The 21445-nt window shown below is 43.1% G+C and overlaps 1 protein-coding gene across 1 annotated transcript in view; it reads right to left on the bottom strand.

The window, feature by feature from the left end:
- Positions 1-293: 293 nt before the first annotated feature.
- Positions 294-21445, bottom strand: part of PFN2 (profilin 2) — a 58593-nt gene continuing 37441 nt past the window's right edge. Inside the window, exons 2-3 of the mRNA XM_088447713.1 lie at positions 12774-12966; positions 294-3207 (exon numbers count right to left, since the gene is read on the bottom strand). Coding sequence (XP_088303839.1) covers positions 3110-3207; positions 12774-12966 — 291 coding nt within the window. The 3' untranslated portion in view covers positions 294-3109. The remainder of the gene's footprint in view (positions 3208-12773; positions 12967-21445) is intronic.

Raw genomic sequence — 21445 nt, 5'->3', positions numbered from 1 at the left:
GATGGCCAGGAACTACTGATAGAGTGTACAGTGTTGTACACTCTATCAGACAGATCTGCACTGGGACTATTTATCGTGTGGTGTGTAACCAACATTTTGTAATTATTATTGCCTGTAACTTCAGTGGCTGAAGACATGGCAGCTTTGAGAAACACTGCACAGAAATTGGCTCCAATGTTACCTTTTGACACCGAACACTACCTAAAAACTCCTAATTTGTTCTTATTCTAACCATACGTTAATGCACATTTGTTCTGTTTAAATCCCAACCAAAACTACGACACAACTCAATATTTGGTTGGAATAAATTTAATTTCATCTGTCTGTAAACAAGGTGTTTTAATAGTTTATGGCATTTTTTCTTTTTAAATGCATATTAAATCAGATGAGTTAGACCGTATCCCAGATGTAACAAAAGTGCAGGGAAAGAAATGGACTAATTAACAAGAATGTTTACAGTTTTTTTTTTTTTTTACATGATACACAAGACATAAACAGAAGCAAAATACTAAAATGTCTTTACAGAAGTGCCATTCCAGAGCAAGTAGGACCTTTATGTCAGTTAAAACCCATCTCACAGCTTGGTTTGTCATATGGCACAGATTTCATATGAAACTATCACAGATGCAGCCAGCTTCAGTCTATAGAATGCGTTCTACTATTCTTTAGTACAAATCATTTTTCACTTAATAAACAGTGAGTAGCATCTTTTAACTGACAACCAGGTTATACACATTGAAATAATACAAAGAAATGTACTGAACTGTTTCTGCAGCAATGTTTCCACAATTATTTAGGTGTTAATGTTCGTCAGCAGAACTATTGCAAACTACCAACCCCCTTAGAACTATAGGGAGAACCCAGCAGCAATGTCATCATTCTCAAAACGGTCAATGAAAAAGAGCTTAACAAGACTGAAGGTGGTAGCTACCTCCCGAAAGAGGACCCGTCTTCTACACAAAGTGAAGGCTGCCATTTAGTAGGTTAAACCACCAAACTATCAATTCAGTAGCAACTAGTGACCTCATTGAGGCACATTGTGCCTCGCATCTCATTTAGGTCGCCAGTTCCTGGTGAATCGAAACACTAAATACGTGTAAGCCTCCGCTTTCTCTATGTGACAGACCCACTTAAGATGCATCAAGCCTTTAAGTGCTTGAGAAATATGCATTTGCAATTGGTCCTATGAAGCAAAAATATACCAGTGTGTACATTATTATTAGGGTAATCTAATGACGATATTCCCTACTGATCATGTATCAGCTGACCAAGAGCCTGTGTTAACGGCCCCTTCAAAAATGAAGGACTTCATGTTACCACCAGTGTTATCTGCATTATGTCGCTCAAACGTGGCTTGTAGTTTGTGTGTGTGACTATATAAATTATATAGTGTGTGTAACTATAAATAGTCTTCTAGTGTTTAAAAATGTACAGCAGGCTCTAGGACCAGCCAATATCCACGTAAAACTTTTGTGGCAGACAGAAAAGGCAACACTGTCATTTGCGCTAAATTCACAACATAACGAACAGGAACATGGATACTATAGAGAAGAGACCAGATTGTAGTGCTATGGGCTGTTACCCATCATGTTAAGAATAATAAACACAAATTATTAAAGTTAAAGATCCACTGTGAGTGAAGTTATAAATACACCCTCAAATCACTTAAGAGTTAACAACAGTTAAGAGGTCTATATCAAAGACCATCATTAAATGGTGTTTCATGTACCAATTCTTATTTTCACTCTTACATATGTGAAAACCATTGTTGTGCTGCAATAACGGATGTAAGATTTTTTTTTTTTAAATAGATTTTATAATTACAGGATAATTTTTTCCATCTCAACCCTGGCAAAAGGAATAAATGCAAGCAAATGGCTTAAAAACGGTTTAAAAAAAATATTTGGCATAAACTCTAGTGTGGGGAGAGGGGAAGGTATAACCATTTTATTGCACTGAAATCACACGGGCACATCCTTACAGACACTCACTATAGACCCATGCCCAATCAATAGCCTTGTGGCACCGTAGTCTGCAGTCCTACTTACAGGAGGGATTATTCATTAGACAAAGGAAGAGATACATTGCTTTAAAAGAACCAAACAAAAGGAGTAGTGAGACTGTGGACCTCTAGTTTAGTGTTAGATATGGTTTCCACCTGCGTCTGAGCAAAGGAAGACTAAGTTGAGCTGTGTATGTGCTCAAACCACGCAAACGGCATCAGTCCAGGGGGGTGTACAAATCTGCATTAGGGGATTTCTGCACACAGCCATTATGTACTAGTCGCCCATGCCTTGCCACAGTCCTGCTGACTTAAGTTGCTGGGCTTCTACTTCTTGTACTAAGTCCAGACTTACTGCAAGACCACAAGCACTTGCTAAATTCCTCTTGATGGGAAACAAAAACAGCACATTGCAAATTGCTACAGGCAGGTACTTGGTAATTTATCAGAGAGAAAGGACTGAAGCTGCTATAGTTGAGGTACAGTTTGTAGCAAATGTTACATTCGATACTAGAGCTGCGTTTGTAGAGCCTTGAAAATAAAAAAGCCCACCTTTATTAGGGTTCCCAAATGTAGTGTGCAACAATGGGCCAGACATTGGGGATGCAGGAAAATAAAATTACCAGTCTATGCACAAGAAAAGGGGGGGAGCACACATTTCATATTACGGGACTTCAGTGGGAAGTGCAGATGTATTATCACATTAACATGAGGATTATGGGCAAATGAAAGAATTTTTAACCACCATCTACAGTCTGGTAGACTGACATGAAAGCAATGAAGAGACAAAGCAGGTTCTGGCAGGGTGCCGGTGAGGAGGGTGAGCAGTCAGCAGAACATCTTGTCGGGTTGTCCTATTGTGGACACAGATTGCATGATAAACCAATTGCTTGAAAAACACAACAAAAATTCAGGGGGGAGAAAAATAAAAAATAAAATAATGGACACCTTTCCCCACCAAAATAGGGATACAAAGGAGACACAGGTTCATCCCCATCACCCCTGTTATTGCTAATAAAATTTCCAGTATAAAGAATGCTTTGTTCAGACAGGAAAGTTTAGTAGCAATTGTTCTTGTACCCCGTAGAATGTAAGTTGGCCTAACACCTAGAACCCCATATCTCTCAAATATTTTGCCATTGCGAATGCCTTCTTATTCAAGCCTCCTCCATGGACGCCTTCCTTCCCCATTGCAAAGACCAAGACTGGAAAAGAAGAGAGAGATGTCTGTTACAAGTCTGCACCTGGATCATATTATACAGAGCGACATATGAATCACAGTTAGTCTCCCGTGGCATATCTATCTGTCCCTCAGCTTCCAGGAAAGCTCCATACACTCTGCTGGTCTATGAACATGGCTGTAGTAGAAATGCGGAAAATACTTAGGACGACACCATTTTACACAATGGACAAAATATATCTCCCATGATTCAACTTGTAGTAAGAAAATAGAGCAAAGGTGTGACAGCTCTGTACAGCCGATATCATTTCTTAATGCATATCGTGCAGGAAATACATGAGCGATCAGCATTATATATTAAATGTATACCATGGCCTGTACATCACTGGACAATCTTGCAGATTAGCTACAAAGTATCGGATCGCGCAGAGGGCACTCCAATTCTACAGTAAGGTGTTTTTTTTTTTTTACTACCACCACATTCAGGGATAACATTTATAGTAACACAATGCAAATCAGACACTTGCTATTATTGCCCAACTTGCAGGAGACCGATAAAAGCCAAATGGGGTGCATTCATTGTTTAATGGGTGCCGAATGTTGCAATTCAATTGCTAAACCTGGTCTAAGTTCTGGTTAGGGTGACCAAAGCACATACTTTTCACATATTTCTGCTTACCGCCTTAGGAAGGGGTGTGCAGAAATGCCGGCGCCTGTTCGCATCCGGATAAACAATGGAATTGCTCCATTGGGTGCCCTGCACTGACAGCCACTGGCGCTAACAACTGAATGCCTGTAAACGGTTGATTAGTTGCTGTGATTCAGTGAAAAATATTAAGCCTAAATGTAAGGTTAGTAAATAAGCATGCGTGTCCCAGAAGTCAGCCTGGTAAGCTAGTGTCACACGTCTACTTGAACCATGCGGTCACTGGCAGACTGAGTTCTCCTTCCTTATAGGTTACATTTCAGTGCACCTAAATGGTCTAGTGTGGGAGTCTCTGTGCCTACACATCCCAGTTGTCTCCCACATTTACAAATTACAGCTAGATTTTACAGTCAAGCCCTATAGTATAATAGGTTATTTAGTTGAAAAGAAAACATTGAGCTCTGGTATTGTGCAGAACTGCATAATATCTTATTATGAAATAAAGTAATGGACCATACACACTGTCAGATCGGACAACGATTAGATATTGTCTGATTGTCCTACATTTGCTGGATGATAGTTATCGAACATCCAGCACATGCACCATTCCCCCCCAACTACTATAACGACCCTTGATCCCTATAGTAACCAGGCTAACCTGGTCGATATCGACCAGGTTGGCTTGCATGCACGGGCGATGGTCGATATCAACCATACGTGCCCGCTCATCGTTTGAGACAAAAAAAAAAAAGAAGACGTTTTAAACTATATAGTTATCGTTTAAATCGTTCTTTAAATCTGACATTGTGTATGCACCATACATTTTAAAATAATTGTTTTTGTTTTAGTGTTGGATGACAAAAGGTGTTTAAGCTGGTGTTAGTGAGGGTTGTCTCCAACTTTGGCTTATGGTCCCCATACAGTAGCGACAGATTGTCGTGATGCTGCGATCCTGAGATGGCGGGTTATAGGATTGGTGAAATCAAAACATGTGTAATTTCACCGATTCTCCGACAGATCATGGAACATCGATGGACGGCATTTCTGACCGGCAGATTACGCGATCCTGTTATTGAAGTTTCCGATTCAATCAGTTGCCTAGCATGGGCCCCTTAAGTTATGGTATGGAGGAAGAGCTCACTAGATACACCTGGCTCCTGTTCAAGGTTCTCGTTAAGACATCACCTTTTATTTTGGGCAAAACGTACACTTTTTACACACACACACACACACACACACACAAACACACACACAAACACACACACAAACACACACACACTCTAAGATACGGGATCTCTCGGCAAGACATGAACAGGGCAAATCACAGATAAAGACGGAAGAGCAATATTGCTCCCGTTATTAGATACAGGTAAAAGCGATGTTGTGTCTGCAATGTGCCACTGTTGCCAGCATTTCAACACTGCTCGACAGCACATAAGAATAACAGTTATTCAGTAGATTGTCCCCTAATGACCTGGTGCCCCGTTCATTATTCATATGAAGAGAGAGTAGTAGGAGGCTTAGTATTTTATTATTTTAAATTACATTGTCCACTATACATCCTAATAGATCTCCCTTCATATGTATGTCTGGTTGTTTTCACAATCACATTTAGAGTAGAATACTTGCGTTATATGCACAATCTATGGGCACTCTTATGGGGCAATTCAATTCCTAGAGTGTGTATGTACAGTCAGGTGCATAAGTATTGGGACATTGACTGAATTTTCATATTTTGGCCTCTATTCACCACCACAATGGCTTTGAAATGAAACAAGATGTGCTTTAACTGCAGACTTTCAGATTTAATTTGAGGGTAATTACATCCAAATCAGGTGAACGGTGTAGGAATTACAACGGTTTCTATATGTGCCTCCCACTTTTTAAGGGGCCAAAAGTAATGGGACTATCAACTCAAAATCTATTTCATGGACAGGTGTGGGCTATTCCCTCGTTATTTCATTATCAATTAAGCAGGTAAAAGGTCTGGAGTTGATTCTAGGTGTGACATTTGCATTTGGAATCAGTTGCTGTCGACTCTCAATATGAGATCCAAAGAGCTGTCACTATCAGTGAAGCAAGCCATCATTAGGCTGAAAAATCAAAACAAACCCATCAGAGAGATAGCAAATACATTAGGTGTGGCCAAATCAACTGTTCGGTGCGTTCTTTTTTAAGAATGTTCCAGAGAGCTCAGCAACACCAAAAAACCCAGAAGACCACAGAAAACAACTGTGGTGGATGACAGAAGAATTATTTCCCTGGTGAAGAAAAACCCCTTCACAACAGTTGGCCAAATCAAGAACACTCTCCAGGAGGTAGGTGTGTATGAGTCAAAGTCAACAATCAAGAGAAGACTTCACAAGAGTGAATATAGAGGGTTCACCACAAGATGTAAACCATTGGTGAGCCTCAAAAACAGGAAGACCAGATTAGAGTTTGCCAAACAACATCTAAAAAAGCCATTACAGTCCTGGAACAACATCCTATGGACAAATGAGGCAAAGATCAACTTGTACCAGAGTGATGGGAAGAGAAGAGTATGGAGAAGGAAAGGAACTGCTCCAAAACATACCATCTCACCAGTGAAGCATGGTGGTGGTAGTGTCATGGCATGGGCATGTATGGCTGCCAATGGAACTGGTTCCCTTGTATTTATTGATGATGTGACTGCTGACAAAAGCAGCAGAATGAATTCTGAAGTGTTTCGGGCAATATTATATGCTCATATTCAGTCAAATGCTTCAGAGCTCATTGGGCGGCGCTTCACACTGCAGATGGACAATGACCCGAAGCATACTGCAAAAGCAACCAAAGGGTTTTGTAAGGCTAAAAAGTGGAATGTTATGCAATGGGCAAGTCAATCCCCTGACCTGAATCCGATTAAGCATGCATTTCACTTGATGAAGACAAAACTGAAGGGAAAATGCCCCAAGAACAAGCAGGAACTGAAGACATTTGCAGTAGAGGCCTGGCAGAGCATCACCAGGGATGAAACCCAGCGTCTGGTGATGTCTATGCGTTCCAGACTTCAGGCTGTAGTTGCCTGCAAAGGATTTGCAACAAAGTATTAAAAAGTGAAAGTTAGATTTAGGATTATTTAGTTTGTTCCATTACTTTTGGCCCCTTAAAAAGTGGGAGGCACATATAGAACCGTTGTAATTCCTACACCGTTCACCTGATTTGGATGTAATTACCCTCAAATTAAATCTGAAAGTCTGCAGTTAAAGCACATCTTGTTTGTTTCATTTCAAAGCCATTGTGGTGGTGAATAGAGGCCAAAATATGAAAATTCGGTCAATGTCCCAATACTTATGCACCTGAATGTAGCTCCCAGTAGGAGTGCTCGGAGCTATTCAATTGCCCGTTTCACGCCCTGCACTTAAAAGTCAGGAGATGCAGTTTACTGCGACTAATGCCCGGGGCTAAACTGTATTTTCAGACCTAAGTGCAGGCACAATGCATGTGATGCTGCCCCAAGGCACTAGTTCATTCAGATTTATGATCACACCTTCAGGAGTGTGCAAGCAGAAATCCTCTAGACGTAGATTTACAGTGTGGCCAATTGAATAGCTCCGGATGCTCATCCTGGGAGCTAAATCATCGCGCTAGGTATTGAATTGCCCCTTTAGAGTTTGTTAGGGTTGTTTTTTTTACCATGCCTTTCCACAAGGCCCTGTGGCGAGGGCATTGAATTGTACGGCACATCGCGCCCATCAGCATTGCAAGTTTTTCCTTGCACCCCATAGAAATTTGAGGGAAAGTTTGCTAAGTCATCACTACTGTAACTGGCCAATATGTGCACAGCTAGGCATCGTAATGATGCAATGGACCATCACGTGCTATTGAAATCCTCCTGTGAGGCAAAGGAAAAAAAAAAAAACCTGCAATGTCTATCTTAGGTGCTGATTCAATCCAGCAGGAGTTGAACACCGCCAGGAAGTTGGCCCCGGAGCTATTCAATTCAGCGCGCTGTTAGGTCGACTAAATTATTTCTTCACATCCTCCAGCACTCTGAATTAAATAGCTCCAAGGAAAGAAAAAGAAAGGAAAGAAAAAGAAAAGAAAGGAGGGGGAAGGTACTAGAATTACATTTCTGCATTTAACATACCTTTAATGCAATCTAAGCAAAAATCATTGTGCCAAACAAAAGTAACTTCTTGCTATGCCATTTTACCTTTCATGTATATGAAAAAAGCAAACACACAGAATTTGGTTGAACAAGAGAGCTGGCTGTTCTATCACAGTTGGAGAGAGAGACATGTAGTGCAGATCCATGTACATACATACTAAGATAGGGGCAGAGCCCCCTAATACCAGCCTCCTGACTGCTCTGCATAGCCCTACAAGGAATGTGGTGTAAAATTGCTTCTCTTTGTCTTACAAACATTATACGGAAAACCAAATTTAACTAACAGAAGATTTAATGACAGCCTGCAGAAACTAAAGGGGGAACGTGACCTTTATGTTTTATATGTTGGAATGTAATTTTAGAATTAAACAAAAGACATTTATAGTGTTTAAAAGAAAAACAAAAAAACAGACTGAACCAGCTGCTGCATTTCTGCACACACTTGAGAAGGGAACTCGCTTGTTACGTTAGCGGCATCTGCTGATGCATTGTACCTCTACAAGCTGGAGCACTATGGGGGCCTTTCACAGCACAGGCAGCTTTTGTACATTGCTACCCAGCCACCCAGTGCTTCCTGCATCTGTTTATTTAGAAGCACTTGGGTCGGAGGAAATGCTGCAAGGATATTATGCCTTTTGGAAAACTAAACAGAACATCTTTTATTAAAAAGGAGGAAAATAAAACTGCATATGGACATACGGTTTTCCACACGCATACATATGTATTACAGTATTATTTTTATAATATTAACTACATTTGCTAAAACGCAAGAGACTAATCTAGAACTGGTTATTAAATTACAATCCGCTAAATTGTAAAACAATGTGAAGGATAAGAGTTAAAAGGACTTGTGTATTTTTAGTCTTCTGCTATAACCCACATGACCACCATTACCGGTTAAGGGCCGTATTCAAATAGCCTCTATAATTTCACCACCATCGGCGGAATCTACTTTTCGCATGTTTTGGAGGCAAAAACTTTGTGCACGGCCCCACTTTCAATTCCAAAAAGGACGCGAAAACGGGACCCGGCCAATTGCAAAGACGAAAAGTGCTGTCAGATTTGGGGAAATCAGCCTGACACCCCCCAAACGATGCACTAACATTGAGGATCAATGCAGATACCCCTGAATAGACCTGCTGAAGCTATTTGGGGTACTTAAATGCTCTCAATAGCTGCTTATTAGCGTCTTTGCACAAGTGGTGAAGAATAGCATTTAGCAGGGTTTTTTTGGAGAAAATAACTAGTCCCAGCAAATTCAGGGTACATGAAAATGGGTGCAAGCATGGTTGAAAAAAAAAAAAAATTGCAAAAGGTGAATTTAAAAAAAAAAAAAAAAAAACCAACGCACCTTCAGCAAGCACCTGCAATCAAAAAAACACTACCCCCCCCCCTTTCTTGCAGACCCCCCAAAAGCTTATTTCGCCAGTTTAAGTTTGTACCCCAACTTTGTACTTTTCACCCCCTTTTTCAAAGTCATTTTTCGGGGTGTTAATTTTTTTTTTTTTTTTTACAGTTATGCTTTGGGGGGCTGTCCCTAGGGTGCCGAGTGGTTTTCCAACGTTTCCACACCAGAATCACAAATCTGCATTTTTCACCACCTATTCATAGGCGAATCTTTTTCGCCTATTACATTGCACTGCGTTTTCGCATCTGGGAAAAGTATATGGAATTGAATACGGCGATACTTTTTCACCTGGCGAAATGTCATCAGTGAAAATTTTTGTCCGAAAACTGTTTGTGTCTAATTGAATACGGCCCTAAGTTGGGTACACACTTAACAAATTTGAACCCAGCCGAGGTCTTGTGTGGCGGGTCCTGGCATCGGCAAAAGCATACACACCTTGCCGATGCCGGGAGCGACAGCAGGGGTCATGCTGCATTCAGCAGCATGGCCCCCACTGACGATATCGCCCATCAGTCCAACGGGCAATATTGCTGACGACCGTCGATAGCATGCATAGTCAGCGACATAGCAGGTACACACTACCCGATGTGGACAATAGGTCTGCCGCATAGTCTAGTGTGTACCCAGCTTTAGGGTCCCCCAACAAATACCTGCAATAAGTCCCACACCTTCACATCTAATATTAGGGAGAGGAGAGCAGCCACTGCTGGGGCACTGAATCAGCTATGACAGGGTCCAATCGACAGCTGTAGCATCTGCTTGGAATTACCACTGCTCATGCCCAATCAGGTGCCACATTCGCTAGAAGCCTGTTTATTATCAATACATATAAAAAGGAAGAGGTACCACCCCCTCACCCTATATACATGCACAAGGTGTATTATTCTACAAGTGGACAATCACTAACAAGGAGTTAGGTATTAATGATGAATAGAATCTTTTTGTGCCAGAAGGTTTTCAAGTGCAAATTAATGAATCACTAAACGTCAGAGTGAGAAAGTCAAATAAAAAAAAGTGTATAAAAACAATATCATACAGACTTCAATAGGTGATGGTAACCTTCAGTATCATAACAAAACTAAAAGCACGCAAAATCATAAATGAAAGACAGTTCACAGCATAATATACATTATTGCATTAAAACAGAACCAGGTGCATTCAGACTGTACTATGAACAGAAGAAAAACCTTCATAGGGATTATCCCCTTCCCATTTGGAGATCACTGAAGTTTTCAGTAGAATGCCGAGTAGTACACTCCCTGAACTGCAAGAGCAAGGATTTTACGAGAGACAGAGACGAGACACAGAGAGAGAGACAGAATGTATGGCAGCAGATGTATACAGTGCCTTGAAAAACGTATTCACCCCCCCCCCTTTGCATTTTTCAGGTTTTGTTCCCTCACAACCTGGAATTAAAATGGATTGTTTGAAGGTGTGCATCATTTCATTCCCAGAACATGCCTATAACTTTGAAACTGTGTTTTTTTTATATTGTGAATCCAACAACATTTAGGACAACATAACAGAAAACTTCAGCGTGCATAACTATTCACCCCCCTAAAGTCAGTACTTTGTCGAGCCACCTCTTGCGGCAATTACAGCTGCAAGTCGCTTTGGATAAGTCTTTATGAGCTTGCCACATCTTGCCCCTGGGATTTTTGCCCATTCCTCAAGGCAAAACTGCTCCAGCTCCTTCATGTTGGATGGTTTCCGCTTGTGAACAGTAATCTTCAAGTCTGACCACAAATTCTCAATTGGATTGAGATCTGGGCTTTGACTAGGCCATTCCAACACATTTAAATGTTTCCCCTTAAACCACTTGAGTGTTGCTTTAGCAGTATGCTTCAGGTCATTGTCCTGCTGGAAGGTGAACCTCCGTCCCAGTCTCAAATCATAGCAGACTGAAACCGGTTTTGCTCAAAGAATATCCCTGTATTTAGCACCATCCATCTTTCCCTCGACTCGAATTAGCTTCCCAGCCTCTGCTACTGAATAACATCCCCACAGCATGATGCTGCCACCACCATGTTTCACTGTGGGGATGGTGTTATTGGGGTGATGAGATGTGTTGGGTTTGTGCCAGACATAGCATTTTCCTTGGTGGCCAAAAAGTAAAATTTTAGTCTAATCTGACCAGAGCACCTTCCTCCATACATTTGGGGAGTCGCCCACATGCCTTTTGGCAAACTCAAATCGTGTCTTCTTATTTTTATCACTAAGTAATGGCTTTTTTCTGGCCACTCTTCCATAAAGCCCAGCTCTATGGAGTGTACGGGTTATTGTGGCCACATGCACAGATACACCAGTCTCTGCTGTGGAACTCTGCAGCTCCTTCCGGGTTACCTTTGGTCTCTGTGCTGCCTCTGTGATTAATGCCCTACTTACCCGGTCTTTGAGTTTTGGTGGGCAGCCCTCTCTTTGCAGGTTTGTTGTGGTACCATGTTCTTTCCATTTGATGGCGCTTCGGGGGAAATCAAAGATTTGGATTTTTTTTTTTGATAACCCAACCCAGAATTGTACTTCTCAACAACTTTGTCCCTGCCTTGTTTAGAGAGCTCCTTGGTCTTCGTGGTGTGATGCCTCTTGCTTAGTGGTGTTGCAGCCTCTGGGGCCTTTCAGAAAAGGTGTGTTTATACTGACAGATCATGTGACACTTTGGACTTCATTTCGCTAATTATGTGACGTCTGAAGGTAATTGGCCAGAACTTTTGAGGGGCTTCATAGCAATGGGGGTGATAACATATGCACATGCCAATTTTCAGAATTTTATTTATAAAGATTCTTTATATATATTTTTCTCATTTCACTTCACCAAATTAGACTATTTTGTGCAGATCCATCACATAAAATTCAGATTAAAAAAATAAATTACAGGTTCTAATGTAACAAAAAAGGTAAAAAGCCAAGGGGGGTGAATACTTTTGCATGGCACTGTAATGGTCCACATTTCCCTAGCAAAGTTCAGTATATTACACAAGTTTCCTGAAAGCTAGAGCGGACCCAAAATACCAGTTGCAGAACAATGCTGTTCAGCCACCTGTGTAACAAACATAGTAATGCAACTTTACTTCAGGGGGCGGTATTCAATTGTTTTAGCACGCCCAATCTCCCATCTAAAGTGAAGGGAGATCGCCGGGCGCTATTCAATTGATGCCGATCTTCGCATCAATGGTACCCAAAGAGGTCGAGTGTAGTCGCGTAAAACAGCTACACCCGACCAAAGTGCTGGGAGCGAAAAGTGACGTTTGAGCGCCCAAACGGATGATCGCGACAGACAGGAGCAACAATTAAATAGCTCCATCAGGGGCAAAGGGGGCCAAAACAATTGAATACCGCCCAGACACTCCATTTTGAAAGAAATTCTTTATTGTTGTGTCAGTCCATTTCCAAATGGATAGACCTTACCTCTGACAGCTTTGCCTACAGAAATGTTGTATGTTGGTTCTCCGCCTTGACTTTTTGTCCTGATGTCCATTGTGTAATCGTTATCAATATACAGGCTGTCTCTGATAACCGAGCATTTCTTTCCTCCAACAGTTAGACCATTAGTGAAGAATCCTTCTCTGTCCTTTCCTATCAGCACGTCTATTTCTGCAGGCTTAACATTCAAAACAAAAAAAAAAAAAAAAATTGTTAAATCTCTACAAATACAATATTAACAGAGCATAAGAAACAGGCAGCATTCAGTGATAGCACCAGGAGTAACAGAACACATGTACCCAGCATTCTGGGCACCGAGACTGAGGCAGCCATGAATGCAGTTAGCATACAGCCCTCGTATAGTAGAGAGTAAAGTGGAGCAAGCCTTTAAAAAACCACATTTGCTGCAAATTTAAACCCACACCTGCCTTACTTTTCCATTTACCAAACCTAATTTTTTTGAATATATTGCATTCAACTGAATAAACGAATCCCCTGCATTTTGTTTGCAACATCAGCGATAAGTGATGGGCACCAAAAAACAAGTTAATAGCTCCCATCACTTTGGACGGAAGCGGTGGCTGGAATGAAACCGTTGAAGACCACCCCCCTTGAATTGGAGTATGGCACCGGGGTATACGTCTCACTGGTTGAGGAATGCTGTACTATGCCAATTAGTCTTCAAACTGCAGTACTCTCTCCAATGCCATATTTATTGATATGCCAGCTTCCCTCTGAGTGGGCAAGTGTGGAGAAATTGACACAGAGCAGGCTACATTCCCCATCCACTATGCTTATCTGGCATCAAAGGGCTCTGTAAAGAGCACGCAGATATGGCCGCCAACATGGTACTGGACCATCAAATTCAAACTTGCTTAATTAGTCGACAGCTCTGTGCAGCCAGATACAAAAACTTGCCTAGTCATTTTTGAGTTTGCGAAAAGCAATACCTGGGGGTAATTTAAAAACAAAATTGCACACACAAAGAAAAAAAAATGTCCAAAGCTGGTATATATAGCAATGGCCAAAAGTTTTGAGAATGACACAAGTATTGGTTTTCACAAAGTTTGCTGCTTCAGTGATGTTAGACCTTTTTGTCAGATGTTACTATGGTATGCTGAAGTAAAATTACAAGCATTTAATAAGTGTCAAAGCCTTTTATTGACAATTACATTAAGTTTATGCAAAGAGTCAATATTTGCAGTGCTGACCCTTTTTCAAGACCTCTGTAATTCACCTTGGCATGCTGTCCATCAATTTCTGGGCCACATACTGACCGATGGCCGCCCATTCTTGCCTAATCAATGCTCGGAGTTTGTCAGAATTTGTGGGTTTTTGTTTGTCCACCCGCCTCGAGGATTGACCACAAGTTTTCAATGGGATTAAGGTCTGGGGAGTTTCCTGGCCATGGACCCAAAATTTTGTTACATACGGCCCTATAACGCTTTTGTGGCTCCTTGCACCCTTGAAAACATCATGAACTTGCAGAAACGCCGCTTTCTATATGAGAGTATGCTTGGCACATTTTGTATACATCTTTTCTACAGTTCCAACATCACTAATATATCATATACAGGAACATTACCACCACTGGGGCAGCACAGTTACAAGTCACCCAAAAAGTAGTTTATATTAGTAAAGGCTCACTTAAAAAGGTTACAGCAACTACTTGAAAAGAATATTCCACATTCCAGCAGTGATTGCAAAATACATGCTATAGCGAATTTTTTTTACGCGCTATAGGCAGAGAGTGCCTGGGTCCTGCAGGATGCGCTGTCAGCATCTGCCTAACCAATCACCCCGGCAGCAGCGACTCCTCACCCAATTGCCGCCTGATACCTTCGTCCATCCCTCCTCCTCGGGTGTGACAAGGTAGGAGGGTCCCCGGCTCTCCACCATCTCCACTCCCGTCGGCCGCACTCAGGATGCCGCCTGAGACCTCTGTTACACTCTTCTCAGGTGTCATGTTAGTAGGGGCCGCGGCACTCTGCTTCTATCAGCCGCACACTCCAGACGGAGCACCAGGTGAGCAGAAATGGGCTTCAGCAGGTAACTGCACCCCCCGGGGGGCCTTGCATACACTCGATTTAGGTTGCACAGTATCCTCTTCTCCCAGAGCCATCTAAATACCCAACAAGACATGTAGAATGATACACACACACACACACATCGTAGGGGCAGCAGCCATCAATCATTCAGCCACCCTCTCCCCCCACCACACTCGCAGTTCAGCACAGATACCAGACACAGCAATTCCCTTAAGGTGCGTACACACTGGGCGATAAAGTGGACGACTGAACGATAACGATATCGTTAAGTCGTCCACTTTATCGTCCATTTTTAACCCCAAAAAGATGAACGATGATGATGACGCGCGTTCCCGCGGGTCGTTCGTCATTATCGTTCATCGGGCTGACATGCAGCACAACCTGACGATCTCGTCAGGTTGCTGCATGTCAGGGAATGGGGGAAAGAGCCCGGCGCTGAACGATATCGTTAATGATATTGTTCAGCGGCTGTGCTCAATGTCATGAACGACATTGAGCACAGCCTGCCGGGGACAACACTACACGATATCGCTCAGGGAGCATATCGTGTAGTGTGTACCCACCATTACCCTTTTATTACATTTTTATTGTGGTATTTCACTACAAAAACCTTTACATACAACAATTTGCACTGTTAAAGTTTAGGTTTTCACACTAAATAAAAATGGACCTTTAAAGAAAAGTATTTAGGTGGCTAAAGTTACAGTGTCTTTTAATATTCACTTGGAAGGGCTTATAGCCTGTGCTCATTTCATATGCTTTATAGATTTGGGTGCTGTTATGTCCATGGTGTCTGCAGGGCTTCAGACATTGCTGGCGGCCCCGGTACTGGGGTTGGTGTGTGGCCAGGCTGCCTCCTTACAAATCAAAAAATAAAGGGCGCTGGTATATGGGGTGATCTCACAGCATATGGGGAGTTTAAAAGCAAAAATTGTGATGGGACCCAGAAACTGGAGTAGGACCCCAATTTTGTTAAAGTGAGGGGTCCCAGGTCACTTTTCGCCGATTTCAGCTCGCACCCCTCTGGGGCTGCGAGCTGAAATGAAGCACTGGCAGCTGATCGCGCCCGACAGGAGCAACAATTGAATAGCTCCGTCGGGCGCGATGGGGGCTCGAAACAACTGAATTCCGCGCATAATGTGCCCCAAACTACTGTTAATACTAAGATACCATTGCTGGCTGTAATGAGTAAACATTCGCCATTGACACCTCTTAAAAGCCTCCAATAACATAGCTAATGGCCACCTGTCTTCTGTCTTGTTTTGTTATTTGCCACTTTTGGGGGGTTCCCCACTTTTCCATGCACTTCGAAGCCACAAACTGTAAACACAATGCATGACACTGCTGTGATCACCATAATGGCCTTTACAAATAAATTGCATCATTTTTGTGGGAAATCATTTCATGAAAATTAGCAGCTATTTGAGCAATATTTTTAAGCCACGTTTTGACAGTACCGAAGTCACTCCTATTTTAAATGACCCTATAGGGGAGGATTAGAAGGGAGGGGCTGTAGCTACCGGGATGGGTGCCCAGAGCCATTCACCTGTAAGTCCATTTAAGTTGGGAGATGCAGTTTACTGCAACTAATGCCTAGGGTTTAGTTGCAGTAAACTGCATTTTCCAGACTTAAGCACTGGGCGCGATGCTGCTACCACACATAGTAACACCGTAATTAGCCACAAGGTGACATATCGGGCAGATCAACCAATGTACTCGCTATGTCGCCGATTAAAGACGCGCTCCGTCACGTAGTCAGCGACATCACCCATCAGACCTGCGATATAGTCATCGGGGGCCATGCTGCCGAATGCAACATGGTCCCTGCTGTCACTCCCAGCATCGGCAAGTGTGCATGCACTTACCACTGCCAGCACCCCCACTGGACATGACATCGGGCTGGGTACATATCTCTACAGTAAGTGTGTACCCAGCTTTAGTAGTTTTCAAAGTGACCATATATATTAGTCAGTCCTCTGTGTTTGCATGCAAGGGCGTAACTAGAACTTTGTATGCCACATCTTAGGATCTTAAAAGGGCCCCCCAGAGCTAAAAAAACAAAAAAACAACAAAAAAAAAACACATACATTTGCCCCCACACAGATCCCATTCATGTTATGCCACACAGTAGTACCCCTTATACACATTACTAGCTCCCCTTATTCCACACAGTAATGCCCTTTACAGATTATGCTACATAGTAGTAGTGCCCCATATAAGAAATTTTTCCACACAATAGTAGTGCCCCTTACACATTATGCCCCCCAGCAACTCACCTCTCAGTGTCGCTCCAGAAGCCTCTCGCCTCCCCCTGTGTGTCATCAGCAGCCAGCAGGTGTGGATTTGGTGCCAGACCGCCAGCTTATTACAGCTGGCACACCAGCAGGTATGGACATATAGCGCCGGCGCAATATAAATCTGGCGCCGCTCACGAGCCAATTGGAGCTCGCGGACCAGCAGCCAATCAGGAGCCGCCACTGCTGATTGGCGGCCGATCCGCGAGCTCCGACTTCCTCGCAACTGGCGGCGCTGTCTCTCCATGTCTGCCTGCTGGTGGGGCAGCTGTAATCAGTTGGCACCAATCAACACCACTGACACCTGGGTCCCCTTTGGCGGCTCTGACTGAACCAGCCCCCCTTGTGTGAATGACTGGGTGCAGAGGGCCACAGAGGCAACTCGGGCATCATAGCAGCCGCACACCTTGTTAGCCAACAGTGGGGTCCTTTTCAGGGTCATTGGGGTTATAGGATCCTTTTCAGGATCAATGGGGTTATTGGAGAGGACAATGAACAAAGGCTGCAGGTGTACTTCAGGGTCCAATCTTCAACCAGGGCAATGCTGGGTATCCCAGCTAGAAAACACAATAAATTGAATAGTTTACACTGGATTAGGGTATTTAACTCTAATATACTACAGCCTTTAAAACATTGTCAAATAGCCTTTTTGTAAAAAGGATGCAGAGTATTTCCAAATTAGTGTAATTAAAACTTATTCTATAGACAAAACTGAACACCAAGGGGGAATTCAATTGGTTTTTGAATATCACAGCCAAATGTACCAGGTTTCAGCGCCCAAAAACCAGGCTTTTCGCAGATATCGGCTCGCCACCTCAGGAGGGTGCCCGTGTCATTTGTGCCCAATTGGAGCAACAACAGAATTGCATCAGTCATGCGCCCATTACTATTGGGAGCACCCCAAAAAATAAAACCACCACAAGTTGAATTCCCCACCAAAAGCATACACAGTAGAACTAGATATCAGGTAATAATTGCCCACAAACATCAGGTTACGAGCTAAGACAAGTTTTACCATAAAAGCAGAAAAGGACACAAAAGTGATCAATTCAATTAGCCCCATGGGCACCACAGCTTGATCTCGTCCTGGACTTGTGGATTTTTGTACGTAGCCCTATGGGGCTGCAAATATAAATCCGCAAATCCAGGAGGTACCGTAAGTGCAGCTATATCTTGTATTTGAACATAGATTGTCCCTGGTCTGCATTTCCGGCCGGCGGATCAGCGTTTTCCATCTGATCACAGGATCGCAAGATCCTCGATCAGATGTATGGGGGCCTTAAGTAAAAGATCTTTATTCAGAACAGAAGTGTTATGGTGCATACCGTACACACGGTCAGATTTTTCTTCAAATCTGAACGATAACGATTTAAAAAAAAAAAAAAAATTTTTTTTTAAATAATCGGTCATATCTGACATGTTTGAGTGATGAACGATGCGCGTTCCCGATGGTCAGATAACGATATCTGACATCTGATGTGTTTGCAGTCAATTTTGGACGACTTCAGTCATTTTAAGGCAGTCAAAAATCGGTTATAGTTCAAATCGTTGGTCAAATCGTTCATCTGACAAATCGGGCCGTGTGTATGCACCTTAAACCAAACACTCCCTCATTGGTGCCCAACCCTAACCTCCCCACATGCTAAACCTAACTCTCCCCCCCCTTAGTGCCTAATCCTAAACCCCCCCCCTTACTTACCTTTGATATCTCAGCAATCAGGATTCTGGCGCCTGTAATATCAGCACTGGCATCATGGCCGCAGCAATATTGATAATATACACTACCGTTCAAAAGTTTGGGGTCACTTATTAATTTCCTTATTTTTGAAGGAAAAGCACTGTTATCTTCATTGGAAAAAAACTAATCCGAAATACACTCTACATTGTTAATGTGGTAAATGACTATGCTAGCTGCAAACGTCTGGTTTTTAAAGGAATATCTGCATAGGTGTATAGAGGCCCATTTCCAGTAACCATCAGTGTTCTAATGCAGCGGTTCTCAAACTCTGTCCTCAGGACCCCACACAGTTTACGTTTTGCAGGTCACCCAGCAGATGCACAGGTGTATTCATTACTCAGTGACACATTTTAAAAGAGCCACAGGTGGAGCCAATATCTCACTTGTGATTCTGTGAGGATACCGGGAAAACATGCACTGTTTGGGGTCCTGAGGACAGAGTTTGAGAACCTGTGTTCGAATGGTACATTGTGTTTGCCAAGTGTGTAAAGACTAATGGATGATCAGATAACCCTTGTGCAATTATGTTAGCACAGCTGAAAACTGGTTTGCTCGTTAGAGAAGCTATAAAACTGGCCTTCCTTTGAGCTAGTTGAGTATCTGGAGCATCACATTTGTGGGTTCGATTATACTCTCCAAATGGCCAGAAAAAGAGAACTTTCATGTGAAACTCGACAGTCTATTCTTGTTCTTAGAAATGAAGGCTATCCCATGCGAGAAATAGCCAAGAAACTGAACATTTCCTACAATAGAGCTTACTACTCCCTTCAGAGAACAGCACAAACAGGCACTAACCAGAGTAGAAAGAGAAGTGGGAGGCCCCGGATGCACAACTGTGCAAGAAGACAAGTACATTAGAGTCTCTAGTTTGAGAAATAGACACCTCACAAGTCCTCAACCGGCAGCTTCATTAAAATGGTACCCGCAAAACGCCAGTGTAAATGTCTACAGTGAAGAGGCGACTCCGGGATGCTGGCCTTCTAGGCAGAGTGGCAAAGAAAAAGCTATATCTGAAACTGGCCAATAAAAGGAAAAGATTAATATGGGCAAAAGAAAAGAACAGACCATACATTGGACAGAGGAAGATTGGAAAAATGGGATTTTGGTACTTACCGGTAAATCCTTTTCTCTGATTCCACAGGGGACACTGGAGGTGCTTACACTGGGGTATAGAGGCGTGGATAACTGGAGCTGGCACTTTAAATAATCCAGAAGTGTGAAGCTCCTCCCCCTCCCTATGCCCCATCAGCCCTCAGTTTACAAAATGAAGACCGAAAGGAGATGAAGAACAAACTGAGTAAAAGGGAGAGAACACACAATCAAAACAAACAACATACTGAACAAACCGAACAGGCAGGCAGAGAGCGCTGAGGTGGGCGTCCAGTGTCCCCTGTGGAATCAGAGAAAAGGATTTACCGGTAAGTACCAAAATCCCATTTTCTCTTTCATCCACTAGGGGACACTGGAGGGGCTTACGCTGGGGACGTCCCAAAGTTTTCCCCACGGGCGGGAGCGCTCTGCGGCACCTGCAGAACAAAGCGGCCAAAACTGGATGCTGAAGCAGCAAACGTATCAAATTTGTAAAACCTTACAAACGTGTGAACCGAAGACCAAGTGTGACGTGGAGGCTCCCCTACCGGCCGTCCATGACGCCCCCACAGAACATGTGGAATGAACCGAATGGACGAAGGAGGCAGACGGTCGGCCTAAACATAAGCCTGATAAATAGTCAGCCGGTCCCAACGTGCCAAAGTCTGCTTAGACGCTGGCCAACCCCTCCAAACCGCATTATAGAGGACAAAAAAGCGACTCAGACTTACGGAGGGGAAGCAGTCCTGTCAACATAGATGCGGAGAGCTCTAACCACATCCAAGGTAGAAGAACCACCAGAGTCCTCCACCAAAGACGTTACCACCATAGGCTGATTAATATGAAAAGCCGACACTAACTTGGGAAGGAAGGCGGCTCCCATCCGGAGTTCCGCCCTATCAGCATGAAACACCAGGTAAGGTGGCCTATAGGACAGAGCACTCAATTCTGAAAATCTACGAGCCGATGCTAGAGCCAGGAGGAGGACCGCCTTCCAAGACAAGTACTTAATATCAATCTCTTCCAAAGGTTCAATCATGGACGACTGAAGAAACAGAAGCACTAAGTTCAAGTCGAAGTGAGCTATCGGATGTACAAAAGGAGGCTGCCCACGCAAGACCCCCTGAAGAAATGTCTGCACCTCAGGAATGAGGGCCAATTTCCATTGAAAGAAAATGGAAAGGGCAGAAACCTGCACCTTTAAAGTTCCAAGACGAAGGCCAGAATCCAGACCCATCTGAAGAGAAAAAAAAAAAACCAGAAACCGGGACAACCGAAAAGTCCTAGAGGGAAGATCCCGACTGGAACACCATGAGATAAGAACGCCAGATGCGATGATAACTCACAGCCGAAACTGGCGCGCAGCATGGTGGGATTAACAGTCTGGAATTCCTCGGCGTCTTAGTATATCGGTTTCAAGAGCCACCCCGTTAAACGGAGCTGCGCTAAGTAGGGATGTACGAAAGGACCCTACAGTAGCAGATCCCG

Source organism: Taudactylus pleione, unplaced genomic scaffold (assembly GCF_031769625.1).
Source record: "Taudactylus pleione unplaced genomic scaffold, aTauple2 ptg000436l, whole genome shotgun sequence".
NCBI classification, from domain to species: Eukaryota; Metazoa; Chordata; class Amphibia; order Anura; family Myobatrachidae; genus Taudactylus; species Taudactylus pleione.
The sequence above is the reverse complement of the archived record's forward strand: the minus strand, read 5'-3'. Positions and strand labels throughout refer to the sequence as shown.